At 40.4% G+C, this 12,831-nt stretch overlaps 1 protein-coding gene across 1 annotated transcript in view; it reads right to left on the reverse strand.

Annotated features, from left to right (window-relative positions):
- Positions 1 to 12,831, reverse strand: part of KPNA3 (karyopherin subunit alpha 3) — a gene marked incomplete at its 5' end in the record, with an annotated part of 53,529 nt that overhangs the window by 26,344 nt on the left and 14,354 nt on the right. The window contains one exon of the mRNA XM_084280356.1: positions 8,137 to 8,181. Coding sequence (XP_084136482.1) covers positions 8,137 to 8,181 — 45 coding nt within the window. The remainder of the gene's footprint in view (positions 1 to 8,136; positions 8,182 to 12,831) is intronic.

Raw genomic sequence — 12,831 nt, forward strand, 5'->3', positions numbered from 1 at the left:
GTCAATCAGTCATATGGCACAATGGCTCCAGAAAAAAAAAATGCCCTCAGCCAGGGAAAGTAAGAGTGAGCAAGAATGTTCCTGTCGCTACTCACTGCTTGCAGATGGTTGGGCTGAACAATGACCATCAAGAATATATATAGAGGTGCTTCCATAGCAGCCTGAAGCAGAGAGGCTTACTGAGAAGCACTAAAAATTTCTTCCTAAAAGCTATTCTTATTAGCATTTCTTATAAAATTGATGTGTTTATGTAACCTTCCAGTCCTAAGAAGTGTCTCTATTTGAAACAGCTCTGTCCATTCGCAAAAGCATCCAACTCCTGGACAGCTACTAACTGATTGTCCATAGTGATTTGATAGACCAATCACTCCCCTACATAATGTAGAAGAACATGATTTACACTTGACGTGAACTGAAAATGCATTTTGTCATACTGTGACAAACTCAGAAGTTTTTACCTAAATCATAGCACCAGCCTGTTCTGCAGGCTCCTGTGCTGAAAATAAGGACTAATGAGCATACCTGGATATGCCCATCCTGTTCAAAGCCTGCTGAGAGTGCCCTTCCAAAGAGAGAGGCATCAGAATGAAATCCCTGATAAAGTGCAAGACCCTGGCACCAACAAAACGAAGCAGGGCTCCTTCAAAAAGCAAGATACTCAACCACTGCCTGAACCATGCATGGCACATGCAACTGCAGAGCAACACTCTGGTAGAGATCCCACTACGACGGTCTATGGAGGTTTCTGTATGAAAAGGTCCACAGACATATATTCCAGGCAAAAAATGCCAAATGTTTAGAAACAGTAATGATGTCATGAGTGCACATTCTTGTCCAGCATAGTGATCTGTTAAGAGTGTTTGATGACAGATACCCATCGTTTGCTTCACTAACAGTGGGAAGGTCAGGCTGCACGAACAGTAAACATGCAAATCCTGCATATCCCAGTACTTTTTGTTTACCTTCTTGGAAGGTGGCCACAGGATTAAACAAAAATGCCTGTCAAAGCAAATAAGTTTCAAAGACAATATGATTAACAGAAGAAGAATCTTTGTCAGCAAAGAGGATGACCATCAAGCTCTATGCTGCATTCCACTTAGTACTACAGGATGTGGGGCCAATAGGATACTCTATTGGAGCTGTGAAAGATGTTAAACTTTTCAGCATTTGACACATGGGAAAACTCTATGAAGAGTCTCAACTCTGCTGGGAAAGATCAAAAGCAAAAAGAAACAAAGAAATCTTTGCCCTCAGGTGACAAACTCCATTAAGAAAAGCTTCTTCAGGTCACAGGAAGGTTTAGAAACTCAGCATATAGTAGGAAGAACTTCTTTTGGTATGAAAGTTAAGCTATTTGTGTCTTCTTGGGACAAAGAGCAGAACTTCAAAGACATCTCAACATTAGGAATTGGGAGTGCCAAATAGCATCAGCTGTACTCAGATGACAACAAGCAGCTCTTTGCCCCTACATCCTAGGAAAGGCTAAAGGATCAGGCCAGGGATGGAGGTAGATTCAGGTCCATAGAACCACAGACCGATTTGGATTGGAAGAGACCTTAGAGATACCTTGCCCCAAGCCCTTGTCATGGGCAGGGACACCCTCCACTAGACCAGGCTGCCCAAGGCCCCGTCCAACCTGGCCTTGAACACTGCCAAGGAGGGGGCAGCCACAGCTTTTCTGGCCAACCCATGACAGTGTCTCACCAAGGCTGTCTGGACATCCCTTTCGAGCTCTACCACTGTTGTCACAGACTGAGCTGAACTTCCAGGTTTTACTTACATGTAATCTCCAATTTTAGCTTTAGGAGCTGAAAGCACATGCCATAGTCCAACATAAAGAAAAAAAAGCCTGACTCCAACTTTGACACATTAAAGGGATGCTCTGAAAACCTCTACTAAATTTTCTCTTAATGTTTTCCTAGGTGGGCTATGTAGCCTGAGTGAATTTTCAGTAACAGCTCTTGGATATGAACCTGGGTAAAGATCCAATTTCTTTAATGGTTGGGAAAGGACCATTATTTTGCTCTACTCACTGACTTGGAACTCGTTAACACAGAGGTTTAAAAAAAAAAAAAACACCCAAACAAACCTAAATAGAAAAACCCCAAACAAACCAAAACTGAAAACCTGTAAAAAGGCTGAATAAGTCAATGTGATGTTCCTAAAAGCCATGGACATGAAAATTATATCCTACATGCATGGTGAACTATGTCCCTTCCATCCAAACAGATTCTAAGGCTGCTCTTCAGATGAAGAGCACAGCTACAGATAACAGAAGACAAAGGCAACTTTTCTACATTTGAGTTCTGCTAACTCACCTTTGTGACAACAAGCAGCAGACATAATGCTCCTGTCTGGCTGGAGCACATCTTCCTCAGATGAGGAGCAGGTTGACTAAAAATGAGTGATTGCATACATGTGCCTCAATCAGAGTGTGGCCCACTATCCCCAAGCACAGACCGAAAAGACTGAGGGCTGTTCAATTAGGCAAAAACATGATCTTACTAAAAGAGACTCAAGCAAGCCTCCAAGGAATTTCTTCAAGCTCTTTTCAACTAAGTCTCCAGAAGAACACACTAAGAATAATTTTTCTCCTGGGGTCTTTTCTTTGAGGAATCAATCAAGGTAGGGTAGACTCCAGATCTTGCCCAAGAATTTGCACTACTAACACTAGATAGAGAAGCCTTTGGAAGAACTTACTAATAGTGCTTAGCTCCCTGTGACTGTAGCTGGCTACAGTAATGGATTTACACCTGTAGAGGACTTACACATAAAAAATTTACTTCACTGTGATTACATGGTAATGCATTCACACTGACCAGGAAAAGATGTATAACTGAAACAAGTTTTACTATCCTGAACCTGAAAGTGCCGATTTTTCTTTCATACTCTCAGACTTCCTGAGAATCAGGAAAAGATTTTTCCCACCATTGCTCCTTCAGCAAGATGAAAATAGGACTCCTTTCTGCAAGGCTCACTATTTAGGAGCTACTGTGGACATAAGCAATCTTATTTAAGAAAGATCAGGAGGGATATGTACAGTATGCCACAGAAACAGGTAAAGATGACATGTGCCCGTGGCTCTTTAACCCACCACTTGTTTAGCAAATAATTGTGTTGCCTTGCATGAAACTTAATTGGCAATTAGAGCTTTCATGAGCTCATGTCTATGAGCCCTCAGAGGCAGCTGAGTTTGCTAAGAAAGTCAAAAATAAACCTGGTAAGAGATCCTGGAAGTTCTTAGGATTCCAGTGAGAAGTCCTTAAAGGAGGACAGGATCCTCTGTTTCTGCTGAGGTTAGGAGTGTTAATGCTTCCTTTGGAGGGTGACATCTAATTCAATGACCATAGCACTGGCCTGGCTAAGGACTACCTTTCTTAAAAGTACACAAGTTACCTAAGTTAAGCTTCCTCCTCATAGAAAGTCAAGCACCAAGAACCAAAGAATCTCTCACAGCAGTGGAGTTACAGGGTTCATTCAGGTATGGAACCTTAAACTGACCTACTCCACTTAGAGCAAGACTAATCAGCTAGGTTAGCCTACTAATTCCAGAGTCCCTGTTGCCAACAGGGCAGCATACAGCTTTCTGTGATGCTGAAATTAAGTAATATTTTAAATGAGACTTTGCAAGACACTAACTACACTGAGAAGTTTAGATTCTAAATCCTGAGACAGTGTCTGTCATCAAAACAGACATCATTATCTTGTCTGTCTGGAAAGAGAGACTGATGGTTTTTAAGATCTTGAGCCCATTACTGAACTAGCCAAAGACCAAGACCATCTTTCCAGAAGCACCACAAGTCCATTCTCAAAATGCAAAAAAAAAAAAAACAAGTTCAGCAAGGCCAATAATGGATTAGAGAAGGGCATCTGACCATCAGGAGTGTCATCTGACTGGCTCACAGTGCCAACCCTTGCCTTGACCAGCATTCTGCCTGGAGACTGCAACCCTTTAGTCACAGATAGCTTTGTTAGCTCAATTCCTAATCAAATAATGTGAGTGGAAAAGAAAAAAAGGGGGGGAAAAGAAAATGTTTTTTTCTGAATAAAAGCTGTGGTGTGAAGGTAGTAAATAAAGATAGTATGTTCCTGAAACACAGAATGTGTCACAAATGCACCTTGATCTCTGTAATCTCAAAAGAATAAACACCTCACAATGATGCATGCAAAAAGTGTTTACTACTGTTCAAAGCTGCAATTTTATTTATTTATTCCATCTCACACCACAGAGATGTAAGCAACTTCATCAGATCCATTTATTTACTATTTAAGCAAGAGTTGATTCAAAAGACAAACCCATAACTATGCACTGCTTCAGCTGCACAGGCTGTTTTCTTCAAAAGCTGGGTATACACTCTGCATCTGGAAAGCTGGGATAAAAGGAAGACACTCCTTTGTTTGAAGAGGCACTGGTGGATATTAAAGTCACACCAACACAGGCATTTACTGAGTCTGACGCACTCATACTGGGGTAGCAGCGTCAGCCATAAAGATGAGTACGAGCCAGCAGTGTGCCCAGGTGGCCAAGAAGGCCAATGGCATCCTGGCTTGTATCGGGAGAGTGAGGTCAGCAGGAGTAGGGAAGTGATCCTTCCCTTGTACTCAGTGCTGGTGAGGCCACACCTGCATTCAGTTTTGGGCCCCTCACTACAAGGACATTGAGATGCTTGAGCGTGTCCAGAGAAGGGCTACCAAGCTGGCAAAGGGTTTAGAAGACAAATCTTATGAGGAGTGGCTGAGGGAGCTGGGATTGTTTAGTCTGGAGAAATGGAAACTGAGGGGAGACCTCATCGCTCTCTACAGCTACCTAAAAGGTGGCTGTAGTGAGGTGGGGGTCAGTCTCTTCTCCCTGGTAGCTAATGACAGGACAAGGGGAAATGGCTTTAACTTGCATCAGGGGAATTTTTGGTTGGATATTAGGAAAAATTTCTTTACTGAAAGGGTTGTCAGATATTGGAACAGGATGCCCAGGGAGGTAATTGAATCACCACCCCTGGAGGTGTTTAAAAGAAGAGTATATGTGGTGCTTAGTGACATGGTCTAGTGTTGGACCTAGTAGGGCTGGATAGATGGTCAGACTTAAAGATCTTGAAGGTCTCTTCCAACTGAAAACATTGTATGATTCTATGATGAAGACTGAAACAGTGATATTACAAGCTTATTTTTTTTTCTACTACTGAAGCCTAATATCACAAGATAGTTTGGGTTGGAAGGAACCTTTAATGGTCACGTAGTTCATCCCCCTGCAATAAGCAGGGACATCTTCAACTAGATCAGATTGCTCAGAGCCCTGTCCAGCCTGACTGTGTTTTCAGGGATGGGGCTTCTACCACCTCTCTGGGCAACCAGTAAAAATGTCTTCCATACATCCAGTATGAGTCTACCCTCTTATTTTAAAACCACCACCTCCTGTCCTATCACAAGCCCTTCTAAAAAGTCTGTTCCCATCTTTCTTCTAAGCCCCCTCAAAAGGCCATAATAACGTCTCCTTGGAGCCTTCTTTTTCTGCAAGCTGAATAAATATATCCCTTTATATTTCAGTCCCAATTCTGCACCAGAAGCAATGGCCTCACATCTACCACAGAGTTCCCACAGCAAACCAACTGCCCACTAGCACTAGTTCAGTTGCTTCAAACCCAAAAACTTGGACACATGGTGAATCTCTTAAAGCAGGTTCCTTCTGGTCCCTGCAGGGGAAGACGTTCAGCAAACACTCCTGAAGAACACAACTTCCTGCATTTAAGAGTTCTGCAGCTGCTCTTTGCTCTTGATTTACAGCCTGACCCACATCCAGGGCTTAAGCCTCTCTAAATGTGTAACTGATCTGTGTTATGTGCAGTTCCCAGAGAAGAGTCAATACCAGCTCACAGGCTTCCTCTTCCACATTTTCACTCACATATTACTAACACATACAAGATTCCTTCTGCACACACAATCCATTGCCTTGTTCTAAGTGTGTAACTTGGTCCCCACCACGCTTCTGGAATAAAACAGCTATGAAATGACCACCTGTTAAAAAAAATAATTATGATAATTAAATTTAAATTAAAAATTCTCACTTGCATTGCATAGGTCTCTCCAAAGACTGCACTGAAATGCTCACATGCAGTCTCACCACTGATATGCCACATCAGCTAAGCTATCTTTTGCAGCACTGCTTTGCTAGCACATGCATAGGCCGCCCAAGTGTTATGAACAACTCCTGCCAGTGCAGATTTCACAGTTACACAGCAAGTTTTACACTGAGTCAACACACCAGCTCTGTGCAGAGAGAGCTTCTAACATTTCAGCATAAACTTCACCTGCTGATAATTTAATTAATTACCTGAATCCCACTTTAAGCAAAAATTGGCTAATTTAATTTTTCACTTGGTACTTGCTACTGTAAAAGTAGCTCTCTCCACACCTCAGTCATCTGCCAGTACTGGTAACACCATAGCCCAGTTCAAGCTAAGCAACACTTCCAGACATGTTCAGCTAGTGTCTTTGATTAGGAAAATTTTAAATCATTAAATGATTTTTAGATGAGACATCATGTTCATATAAGTACTGAGATTTTTTTTTTCCTAGTCATTTGGGTCCAATTAGGTTTCTTCAACCGATTCTTACAGTCTCAAGATTAATTTTAGAAATATTTATTTTTGACACTGTAATGAGATACAGAAATGTTTCTGTAAAACCTGAGGGGGGGGGAAAGTTTCTTTATAAATAAAGAGCAGGAGGATCTCAGGAAAACACTAGCACAAAATTTTTGGTAGCTCCCACACAATCAGGTGGTAAGTGCAGACTAAATTTGTAAAAATAAGTCAAGCTAATTCCATCAACATAACTTCTATTTATAAACCCTTCGCTGTGATTTTTAGCAAGGCTTTTGTCTTCTCTCTTATTTTGCAAATAATGAAAACCAAATTTAGATTGAGTTGGGTGAGTGTTCACTCCTAAGCAAGCACCATTCAGACTGTCAATGATTCCACTGGCAAACTGGAGATATGCATCAAACAGGAGACACAAAGGAGCTTGGCCTTTACACTTCCATCAAGTCATTAATGAAAGCACTAGAAAACACATGTGATACCAAGCTGGGGAAGCCTTGAAGCATACTGGGGAACAGCATGGAAATTCCAGTTAAAAGTCTGGAAAAAGCAGATGCAATTCTAAAGACAAGAGGCAATCATGTTTAATATTTCTGCATTTATTTAACTACGCAGACAATGTAAGTACCCTTGCTTTCCAGTACAGCAGGAAGTCTCCGAAGGATATAACGGATCACAGGAGTGAGAGTCGACAACATATTCAATATAAATAGGAATACTATGTTAAGAATTATTTTTCACCGTCCCATTCAAACCTCAGCTGCGGCCTGCACCCTTCCAGAGTTGGAACTTGTAGAAAGACACAGACAACTTGGATCTAAGGAGCAGTAACAAGTCAAAGCTAAGGAAGAGAAATGGGTGAACTTAGTTTTATCCCTTTGAGACAAGCTCAAGGGGCCAGTGTCAGTCCTCAAAAATACTGACAGTACCCAAAGGCAGATAAAAATTTACCCTTTCTCTTTACAAATATTTCCCAAGAGTAGTTTAGCTTGTGAAAATGCCCTCCAGCAGCAGCCCTTTAAGGTGCCTAGAAAGGCTCTTGGAAGTGTTATGAATGACGGCGTAACAAATCCTGTACGGAACAAGATCACCTCTGATTGTCATGATCTTCCCAGATATATTGGCGTTTACCCAATATAACCAAAATCTGACCTAAAATTAACTCCCTCTACAGAACAGAATCAGTAATTACCAGAAAACAAAACACAAGAACATCCGCATGTTCTGAAGGCTAAAGCTCTCTCTCTTCCCATGGGGAGACCTTATACATTTGAAAGCTGACAGCTTCACTGTATTAATGTGAGCACTGGTACAGAAAATGTGTGGATTATTTCCAAGCAATACACTGAAGTAAAGCAGTACTGTGCTGCTGTACCGAGCTCAAGGAGTTGGAGAGTAAAACTAACATTACGTTCCACAGTTAGCAATCTACACACTTATAACTCTTCATACTAATTTGGGGCCACAAAGTTTATGATAAAATATTAAGACACCAGAGCAGTATTAGCAAAGTAACAGAGTTGATAAAGAAAAGCAGACTCACCTTCCGCAATTCAATTGTAACTTCATTTCTGTGTCTCCTCATAGTCTGTAAAAAACGAAAAAAAAAAAAGTTTTGTATGTAAAGAAAGAATTGTTTTGGTTTGGAGTCAGTTGTTTCTGGGTCAAAGGTATAGCTACACATCAAAAACATAAGGAAAACAGTATGTGTAATTTATAATTCAATCTTTCCTAGCACTGTGCATGAGTGCTGCTGCTTCCTGAGTTTCGTGGTTGTTTTTTGGGGGGTTATGCTTTAGAAGACTATATAGCTTACAGAAAGCTTGTCATACATCACAATAAGTATCCTAAAGGCAGAAAACATTGACTTCTCTACAGAGTTGCACCAGAATGACTCTCCAAGTGTTTATGTGTGCACACTAAAAAAATCAGTAAATACAGGTTAGACAGTCTCACATTCACACATGATCACCTTCACCACCTGAAGGTATAACCTTCACCAGTTATCTGACCAAAAACTCAACCACTGACATAAGATGACTAAACTCAATGCAAACAAGGTAGATTGGGCTTGTGGAAAAAGGAAACAAACACAGTGGCAGAGAGTCTACTTTACCTAACCTCAATCTATACCCTAAACACTGTAAAGGAAAACTAACCCCCTAACTATTTCAGCTCCTTTGTTATTCTGGGCACTCAAGATACATCCCCCCCAATGCTGCTATACCTCTTAGCTAAAAGAGATCAAAAGACTGGGAAAGAACAATTTTCATTAATTTAGTGAATTTTAGTGAAGGCAATTTCCCTAGGTTCAATCAGTGGAAAAGAGACATGTAGCATCAGAATGCAATTCAGAGAAAAAATCAGGACTGGATGACCGCTGGCAGCCTAGAAAGATCACTCACACTAACTAAAATTAGCCTTTTAAAATACTTTCTATGTCCTATCCTTGCTACTGACCTTCAATGCTACTATCACTTTCCTTTTGAGTTCGGGCAAACAACCTCCCTAAGCTCAAAAGTATCAGTGAAAACCAAGAGTACAGAGACAATGCCAACACTCCCCCATCGTCCACCTGAGGAAATACCAAACATGCTAAAGCTCAAACATAGGTAAATGAAGTGAGCAGACTTCACACCATGAATCTATACAGGACATAGTTTCAGTGCTTAAAGCATTACCTGAGCTTTACTGCTCTCAACCAGTTTGCACAGCAGTGTTCATTTAACTATTTTAGACTTGAAAATAAGGAAGGCTTGTATCCCTGTCCACTACTCAATTAACCAACTTACTCAAGTAAACACAGACACAATTTTCCCTTTACATCTACAAGCATGAACTACAAGGCCTAACAAAGCAATTCCTCTTCACAGCAATAGGACATAAGCTCTAGAGCATCTACCAAAGCCACACTTTCTTCCCCGCCCCTCTCATTTTGCTAAATCATTTGATTCTTGTGACCATCTAGGCCTGCTGCAAAAGCTCAGGCTGACAGGACTGGATTGCTGATGAATGTTAGGTAGGTAGGGAATGGACAAGTGAAGAATCTGGAAAGTCAGTGCATGTAACTAACTAGCTACACCAGCCATTCAAGTTTCTCGTATTAGAATTTTATATTTGAATTAACTTAAAAACTGTGTCAAATGTAAGAGCACTCAATAGCCTAAAAATGTTTTTTAATACTTCTTTCTCCATGATAACTCTGCATTTCAGTGGAAAAGTGTAGTTTTAAAAGGCTGCCTTGGATTTCTGCAATAAAACTTCATTTTCTTGATCATTCTGAATGCACTACACAACAAAGCCCTTTACAGTACTTCCACTAGTAAAACTGCCCCACTTCCACCTAAAATATAGTATTTTACTCCTACTTATCTTAAATGTTAAGGGGTACCCCATCACATGACGAATCATTTGAGTATCCATGAGTATTTTCTCCCCAAAATCCAGTACTGTATGTCATACTTGAAATCTCAGTGGTTTAAATGATGCAAGGCATAACAAACTTTTAAACTTGCTCCCTAACTAAAATTCACTCCGACATATTACTGTTTATCTCTCTGATAATACTCTAGAGTATTTTCTATTAAGCAGAAAAATTAAGACCAAATCTGAATCTCTTTAGGGGACAGCAATAACATTTGCCACCCACCATTCTTCTGGAAGCAAAGCAGATTTAAGAGAGGCTATATGCTGTGTTCAACAGTTCAGCAGCTGAATATTTTTGGTTTAAGAAGAAGCAAACAGCACAGTCCCAGGCAAGGCATTACTATTCATTTCATCAATTTACTCTAAAACCTCCTCTAACAGTGCTTTAGTTAGAGACAGTTACTCATCCATCCATAAAGGCTATACTGAACTTCCTTCTAAAGGCAAATAATTCATCCAGCTTTTCAGTCAGGGTTTTATCTTTGTTCCATACTTCCATTATTTCAGCCCCACTGATCCTATCCTATTACAATTCTGTCTTGATATTTTTTACTAGGTTTTTTTGCTTTTATCAATCTGATCTTCAAAATGTTTGATTACTGAACCATGGTTTTACATGTAACATGCACGAATCTCCCATCTTTTCTTCATTTAGAGAGCTACAACTCTTTAGATTCTTCAAAAAACCAAGTTTTTCAACTACACTGACATTTTTGCTGACTAGCAGTGTACATTTCCTGAGCTTTAATACTCTTCTTAAGGCAATCTCCATACCACCTTGGTTTTATCCTACAGCTGTTCTTCTGTTTCCTTTTAAACTTATTAGATCCAGTTTCTCTTTCAAAGCAACTCTGGTACATTGTTTTTTTATCCTTCCTCCTTTCAAAGGCAGAATAGGCAGTACTCATCACTAAGTCTAGAGCTGCTTCTCCATTCACAGAGCAAGTAGGTTGCTAACTGGGGATATCACTTAGCCTTAAGTTCACAGAACTGATGAGCATTATCTGAGCTCCTCCAAATTAAGGGTTCCCAGACTTGTATGGTCTCCTGCTGGCACTGCATCTCTAGAAATTCAGCATGTCAGGGTCACCAGGATCACCCAAGAATCAACAGGACAGTGTTAAGGCCAGAGTCTTCTAGAAGTATATGGGACCAAAGTTCTCGAAGAACCTGTGGTGCCTTCTGCCAGTTAAACTTGGTTGCCGTGGTCAGATCATGACTGGTGCTCTCAGCTAGATGTAGCTGACAACATTTCTAACCTGATGATACTACCGTTCCTCTTCATGTCCCTGACACACAAGATGACCATTATATACCAATATTTGCAAGAGCATGAATTCCACGTAATACAGGTCAACTGTGGCAATTATAGACTGTACAAGAAAAAAACATGTACACACAAATTTTATTCACCAAAAAACAGACTCCACTGATCTAGTTATTTTTTTGTCCTGACTTGGCATTTCCTAACGAGTGTTTAAAGTTTGTTTCTGATGAAGCATTTTAGAAATCCAGCACGTTATCAGCACCTTCCTTCAGCCTCAGGAGGAAGAAATACTATAATCCAACCGCACACAAAAGTGGTCTAAGCTCCAAGCAAGCCTCCCTCTATGAAAGCACTACCACTCTAAGCAGTAAACCACGCTTTTACACTACCCAGAAGTCCCAGCACATGAGGACCTGATAGGCATTTACAAGGGTTTCATACAGTAGTAGAAAGGTTAAACATTTTCCCCAGCTAACACAGGTCAGCTAAAAGAGATAGCAGAGACCAAGTTATTCTGCAACTTAACCCCATGGATTCATTACCAGCTTTCAGGCTGGGAGGACAAAGATCTGCTAAAGTCTATATATCCAATGAAGCGAGATGTTACCCGTGGATGTAATGCAGCATTCTACCTCCACCGTTTCATCATTTCTCATCTTAATGTACTCAAAGTAGTAACTTCATACCACACTGAAGTACACATCTCTGCCCAAGGCAAATCTGTACTTTCACTGAATATAATCAGACTCCAGAAGTAGCAGAAATGGAAAACCTGGCATAGACTAAATCCTACAAGTCACAAAATGACAGTTTATTTCTACAGAATCTAAACTGTGATGCAATTCCTAAACACAGGGATATTAATGCACCATATTTCAGGTGCAAAAAGTAAAAATTGAGGCTAGTAACTATCAGTCAGCACAAACATTTACCAAGTTGTGCTACTGCTACATATGACTTAAGTCACACTTAAGTTCATAAGGCTTTTATAACAGGAGATTTCTTCTCTTTAGCTCGCCATCTGTGAAGAACAATTACTTACCAGCGTGTCTGACTGGTGGACATAACCACAGTAATGCTACAAGTTACTTTAAGTCTTGTAACACGCCAAAGCAGATATTCATCCATGTTTCTAATTTCAACTTCCCTGGCATTTTGTTATTTTATAAAATAAACAGGGGAGGGAAACAAACCAAAAGATGTACGAGACACTGTTAGATACAGGGTTCTCACTTCTACCCTGAATTTCTGAATACCCTTCCAAACCCAGATACAAAATGTTACATGCCAAGAATCTCTCCCTCACATCTTCTACATGAAAGAAAAATTATCCATGGCTCCATCAAGGTATCAAAACTGAAATTATTTTTATATGCTGATAAAGAAAATCGTTAGGTGCATTGGGGCTTTTGTGTTAAGGGCTGCAGCAAGACAACCTTGTTTCAGGTCAACAGAAAACACAAAAATGCTAAACAGACCAAAAGACAGGAGATTGAAGAGACACTAGACCTTGAACTCAAACAAGCCTCAAGTCATCCCCCAAAG

This window comes from Gallinula chloropus (assembly GCF_964237585.1).
Source record: "Gallinula chloropus genome assembly, chromosome: 1".
NCBI lineage: Eukaryota > Metazoa > Chordata > Aves > Gruiformes > Rallidae > Gallinula > Gallinula chloropus.